We start from the raw sequence: 6,612 nt of genomic DNA, 5'->3' as shown, positions 1-6,612 counted from the left end.
TGGCAGGTAGTCCACCCCCCGCAGCGCACTGCAATACAGACACCCTCCCCTTCTCCCTATTGCATGTTTGTATGAGGAGGGGGATATGCTATATGCAGACTGACCCACCTTCATAAACTTAAAGAACCAATTCTGGAAGGGGGGGGGGTTGGAGTGTGTTGGAGTACCTCTGTAAAGGAGAAATCCTCTTTTATATGGAAGAATCGAGTGATGAACGACTCCAGCCGGACCTCCAGGAAGTGTTCTGATTGCTGCTGAGGACAGACAGACAGACAGACAGATACACAGACAGACAGACACACAGACAGACACACAGACAGACACAGACAGACACACAGACAGACAGACACACAGACAGACAGATAGACAGACAGACAGATAGATAGACAGACAGACACAGACACAGTTTCATTTTAGTGCTTTTTAAGCAGCAGCATCTGAATAAGTTCGTCTCAGAACGTCACCGTAGAAGCAAAACCTTGACTCAGAGCTTTACTAGTTTCTACAGTGTTCCCTCGTTTATTGTGGTGATACGTTCCATAAATGACCAGCAGTCGCTGAAATCTGTGAAGTAGGATCACAGATGTTGAAGGCAGTAAATCCTCTCTACGGTTTCTGTTCTCAGACAGACGTGAACATTTTCACACTTATCTCTATCGTTTACACAAACAGGCACACACAAATCTGATCTTTGTTTTCATTCTGGCATGCTGCACATGTAGTCTGTACAGAAGACACGGCACTCAAGATCGACAAGATCAACAGCCAATCAGGACGCAGGACCCAGTGCACTACTGAATTTTAAAAAAACATGAAAAGTTGTGCTGGAAAAACCAGTGAAACAGCCAGAGCACCAAAGGTGAACCGTGATGACTCGGTTTAGTCCGCATCATTTGAGGGTTTCTCTTTATCACGTTGACGGTCTTTATAAGAGAATACATAGAGGACCAACAGTGGGGAGGTCGCGTCCATCTGAATGAAAGATTAGGAACCACCAGAACCGAAAAGTCCAAAGCTGCGCTCTCACCGCTGGTCCTCCACACTCGGACAAGTGGTGAATTTGCTGCTCATTAAATGCATGTTCAGAGATCAGTGTATTTATTTTAAAGAGTTCCATCAGTCATCCGTCTCCATGTCTGGGTTCATGACATCATTCAGAGACTCTAGCGGTGCGGTGAGCTGCAGGAGCTGCGTCTGAATGACCTTTATCTGATAGGTCAAGAAATTTCAGGATGAGAATGATCAGACCCTGTGCTGGTTTTCGACTCCACCCACTGATCCCATTGCACAGCTGATTGGTTGTTGCAACGCATCCTCTTTTTTTTTTTAACTCTGGAAGTACCTCATCACCCATACTGCACTGCTGCCAGACCGCTACACCACGTCTGATTCTTCAGTCATGATGGAGGAGATTTGATTGTATCTGCACAGTAACTTAACATTAAAACTCTGCCGAGCAAATTGCATTCAGTGTGAACGCAGCTTAAGAGGGCAGAAAAGGAACTGGCAAAAAGAAAACATAGACGACTCCAATGGAGAACCAGCAGGAGGGTTAGTAACCACGGCAACAAGAAGAGAGAGGCAAATAAAATCAACATCCCTGAAACATTTGTTACACAATGAAAGAAACAAGTTAATAACTGGAACAGCCCCTGATAAGGCAAACAGGCGCAGACAGAAGCAGATGAGAAGATGCAGACAGATGCAGACAAGCAGATGCTGACGGACGCAGACGAGAAGATGCAGACGGACGCAGACGAGCAGATGCAGACAGACGCAGACGAGCAGATGCAGACAGACGCAGACAAGCAGATGCAGACGGACGCAGACGAGAAGATGGAAACAGGCGCAGACGAGCAGATGCAGACAGACGCAGACAAGCAGATGCAGACGGACGCAGACGGGCAGATGCAGACAGACGCAGACGAGAAGATGCAGACAGATGCAGACAAGCATATGCAGACGGACGCAGACGAGAAGATGCAGACGGACGCAGATGAGAAGATGCAGACAGATGCAGACAAGCAGATGCAGACGGACGCAGACGAGAAGATGCAGACTGACGCAGACGAGCAGATGCAGACAGACGCAGACGAGCAGATGCAGACAGACGCAGACGAGAAGCTGCAGACGGACGCAGACGAGAAGATGGAAACAGGCGCAGACGAGCAGATGCAGACGGATGCAGACGAGAGGATGCAGACAGACGCAGACAAGCAGATGCAGACAAGCAGATGCAGACGGACGCAGACGAGAAGCTGCAGACAGACGCAGACAAGCAGATGCAGACGGACGCAGACGAGAAGATGGAAACAGGCGCAGACGAGCAGATGCAGACAGACGCAGACAAGCAGATGCAGACGGACGCAGACGAGAGGATGCAGACAGACGCAGACGAGAAAATGCAGACGGACGCAGACGAGAAGACGCAGATGAGCAGATGCAGACATACGCAGACGACAAGACGCAGACGAGCAGATGCAGACAAGCAGATGCAGACAGACGCAGATGAGCAGACGCAGACAGACGCAGACGAGCAGATGTAAACAAGGATCCCTGTAGCTTACCGTGCCATGACTCCTCCTCTTGGGCATGAGAACATCCACCACAGGCAGCTGGGAGTGTCTGGGGTAGGCCCGGCTCATGCAGTTGCTGGGGGGGCTTTTGTCCGGGATGACAGCCGTGATCTTGATCCTCTCACAACCTTTGACAGAGCAGAAGGCAAACTTTTCCCTGCTGCTGTGGGCCTTCACCTTTAGGAAGAGCAGACTGCAGACACACAGTCTCATAAATATGAAATCTCATTTATGCAATTTACTGCAAAATAAACAATAGTGATTGGTGGGCGTGGCTCTGACCCGGTCTCCTCCTCCCAGAAGTAGTACCCTCTGGAAGGGCGTGAGCGCTCCAGCTTCTCACTCTGATTGGTCCGTATGAAGACACCGGTTTTGTGTGTCTGTTTGCTGAGGCGGTCGTGGACGTCGGAGATTATGGTGAAGGCGGAGCCTGGAGGGTAGCAGATGCCCAAACTTATCCAGTCGTTCCTAAGAGAAGAAGACACAGAAGCAGGAGTCTGATCCCCGTCATCAGCTGCAGATCCAACCGGATCCTGTTTCAGTCCTGAAGCTGCTCAGGAGCCAGTTCTACACCTGCAGCCAACAGGTGAGGGAGGAGCTTCAACACTGCTTTTAGGAAAGGTGGAGAAAAGGTGCAGCCGATCCCACAATGCATTGCAGCTGCAGAGACTGACATGAAACCTTTGATTTATTGTTTTTTGACAGAAAATAACTGCAGATCAGACCATCATGATAGATGTGATAATTATTATAAACCCCAAACTGTCCTAAAAAATGACAAGAACATTTTAAAAAACCCTCAGAGGAGGTCCTCCTCCATCTCTGAAGCAGTGGTGTAGTCTAGAAAATTCTAGAAGATATATTTGTTTTTCAAGTTTGTTTTTTCCACAAGAGCCCCCTCCCCTGTGCACTCTGTCCACGTGCACTGCAGTCACTGACTTGTTGAAGTTGATTAGCCACACGATGACCTCAGCCGGCGCCGCCTGGTCCCAGTGGATGGTGTACCCTTTGGCCAGAGAGACTACTGGTTGGAACTGCTGGTAGTGTTTCTTCTTTCCCAGGGCGCCCTCCAGCAGCAGCGGCCTGTTGGGGTACTCGTTCCTCGCCATCAGCATGTTCAGGCTGGCAGGGTTCCGGATCTGGATGTAAACCTGCAGCGAGAGGCAGGAACACGGTTTTGAAACCAGGATCACAAGAGAGCATCAGAGCAGGTGAAGGACCAACACATCTGTGGAGGCAGAGCTGCTTCCAGGTCAGGCATTCTGGAAGGGCTTCAGAAGCCACGCCCCTTCATGTTTGGACTGAAGGAGTTCAGCACCATAATATCTTTGGCCAGTCTTCTGCTGGGACCAGTCCGATGCACAGTGGTGACCTTCAGGGTCAATCATTTGATCAGACAGTCGACATGACCGGATCCATCCATCGTCTTAACCTGCTTTGACCCTTTCAGGGTCTCGGCTTGTCAGAGCCTATCCCGGCTGCTGCTGGGCCAAACCGGGGTTCCCCCTGGACAGGCCACCAGTCAGTCACAGGGACACACAATCACACACCTATAGGGACATTTAGTCACCAACTCACCAGAGAAACCATTTTGACTGTGGAGGAAACATGGAACATGCCAACTCCAGCTGGGATTTGAACCAGTTCTCACTGTGAGGAGAGCGCTGACCACTCCACCACAGCACAGCCCCATTACATTAGAATTCAGTTTTATCCTAGCTAATCTGATCTTACAGCAGGACAGGCTCTGTAGCTTCTTCAGGCACTCACGTCACAGCAGAACACCTGGGCAGTGAGGTACACAGGTGTGCAGCCAGGCCACACCCACCTGGGCGTAGCGGCCGCTGCAGATGGCAGCTCTCCAGTCGGGGACGTCCACACAGTCTGGGTGGCGCAGAAGCCAGTTGTCCTGCTTGACCAGAAAAGCTCCGGGGAAGTCGCCGACGGAGCCGTCTACGTCGTGGAAGACGGTGGTTTTATCGCCGTCCAGGTGCATCTGACTGAACCAGGGCCCCGGCGCCCCGAAAAACACCCGCGAGCTCATCTGTGGAGAGGACAGCATCTGCTTTGAGCGGCATGGAGAGTCATGCTGGGATCGTAGATCGTAGATCTTCATTTAGTCTTCTGTAGAATAGAATTTGTGAATTTGTTGGGTTTTTTTTGTATTTTCAATAGTTTCAATAAAAAAAGATTTACTCTTCCAGCCAGTGGCGGTCTCTCTTAAAGGCATTATGAGCGCCATCTGCTGGGGGGGTCTGCATCAGCAGGTTATTGCACAACTCTGCTTTTGCAGTCAATTGAAGAAGCCTAACGAACATCTAAAATGGGAAGACAAAAGACAGGAAGAAGAAGAGAGACGAGAACAGAAAAGTCCTGATGTTTCCGTCTCTATATAAAAGGAATGATGTTATTTACTGTGAGGTTTTCTGTTATCAACCGTCTCATCTAGTCTGATAGCCAAACGTGTCAAAGCTCCTCAGGTGGACATGTTTTGTTCTGGGGGCGCTGCAGCATCTCTTTGAGCGGCTCTACTTTCTGTTTGTCATTTATGAAGGAAGTTCATGACGGCCTGTTGAGGACCGCCCCCCGGCCGCTTCATTAGACACACCTGTCCAGCTGCTCGTTAACACAGCTGTCTAATCAGCCAATCACAGGGCAGCATCTCAACACATGCAGACATGGAGCAGACGACCTGCTGCAGTTCAGACCGGCATCAGAGCAGGAAGAACGACGTCTGAGGACATGATGGTTCAGGCGGGCTGGTCTGAGGGTTTCAGAAACTGCTGATCTGCTGGGATTCTGAGCCACAATCATCGCCAGGGTTTACAGAGAATGGTCAGAAAGAGAGAAAATATCCACTGAAGCTACAGTTCACACAGAATCACCAAAACTGGACAACAGAAGATAGAAAATCCTTATCTATTTCTAGAACAAGGAGTTCACTGGACTGTAATGACTTCCACTGTCACCAGAACCCAACAGAACCTTTGGTGGAACAGGACATCGGCATCATGGATATTCAGCTGATGAATCTGCAGCAACTGATGCCGTCATGATTATACGGACCAAACTCTCAGGAATGTTTCCAGAACCTTGTTGCCACCAAGGATTCAGGCCGTTCTGACGGCAGAAGGGGACCTTCTCTGAACCCGGTACCAGTGAGCTGATAAAGTGGCCGGTGAGTGTAGCTCTGCTGGTTTTTGGTCCTGGAGATCAGCTGGTTTGTTGGGCGTTAAGATCCTGACCAGACTGAGTCCTCTGACCCCCTTCAGGGTAGTACCGTGTGAAGAACCGGCGCTCTGGGAGCGTCCTCATGCAGACTCACAGGAACGTGGTCAAAGCTGATGCTGCTGACGTTGTTGTTGGGGCAGCTTTGCCAGGAGTTGTTGAGCCTGAATCCGAAGGCGCTGCTGTGCCGTCCGTCCAGCGCCACGTAGTTCCTGAACGTGCAGTTGTGGACATTGATGGGCCCGTCGTAGATCTGCATGCCTCGGATGGGAAAGTCCCTGCAGAGAAACATGAAGACTTTGACAGGAAATCTGATGTGGAGGACAGTTTACCACAGAAGAGAGGAAAAAGATTTACGGTCAAAGATTACGTTCCATCGGAACACCGCGGTGAACGAAGTCTGTTTAGCGGATGAGATATTCCCAAAGTCAATTAGAGGATGAGAGTGGATCAGATGTTTGAGACGACAAACTACATTTTAAGTGCTTAAATATTCAGACTTTTCATCAAAAGGCAGATTTTAAAGTGGATCAGATAATTATTTATTTTACATGAATACTAACCTCTTAAAATATTAAAACAGACTTTCTTTGTCACAGACAATAAAAAGATCTCTTTGTATTCATCAAAGTACCAACACAAAGTTACAGCAGAAACTCTTGATTCCTGTTTAAAAACAGAGACAAACTGATGGATGACCTGGATGGGGGAGGAGGAGGTGAAGGAGGAGGAGGTGAAGGAGGAGGAGGTGAGGGAGGTGAAAAAGGAGGAGGTGAAGGAGGAGGAGGTGGAGGAGGAGGTGAGGGAG

At 49.5% G+C, this 6,612-nt stretch overlaps 1 protein-coding gene across 3 annotated transcripts in view; it reads right to left on the bottom strand.

Annotated features, from left to right (window-relative positions):
* The window catches only part of LOC112139093 (cell migration inducing hyaluronidase 1), a gene marked incomplete at its 5' end in the record, with an annotated part of 14,792 nt that overhangs the window by 3,453 nt on the left and 4,727 nt on the right, over window positions 1–6,612 (bottom strand). The window contains 6 exon segments of one of the 3 annotated variants that reach the window (XM_024261794.1): window positions 168–254; window positions 2,568–2,769; window positions 2,859–3,044; window positions 3,516–3,727; window positions 4,405–4,620; window positions 5,902–6,082. In XM_024261794.1, the coding sequence (XP_024117562.1) occupies window positions 168–254; window positions 2,568–2,769; window positions 2,859–3,044; window positions 3,516–3,727; window positions 4,405–4,620; window positions 5,902–6,082 (1,084 nt within the window). 3 annotated transcript variants of the gene reach the window in all.

The sequence above is a fragment of the Oryzias melastigma genome, linkage group LG15 (genome assembly GCF_002922805.2).
Source record: "Oryzias melastigma strain HK-1 linkage group LG15, ASM292280v2, whole genome shotgun sequence".
NCBI lineage: Eukaryota > Metazoa > Chordata > Actinopteri > Beloniformes > Adrianichthyidae > Oryzias > Oryzias melastigma.
The sequence above is the reverse complement of the archived record's forward strand: the minus strand, read 5'-3'. Positions and strand labels throughout refer to the sequence as shown.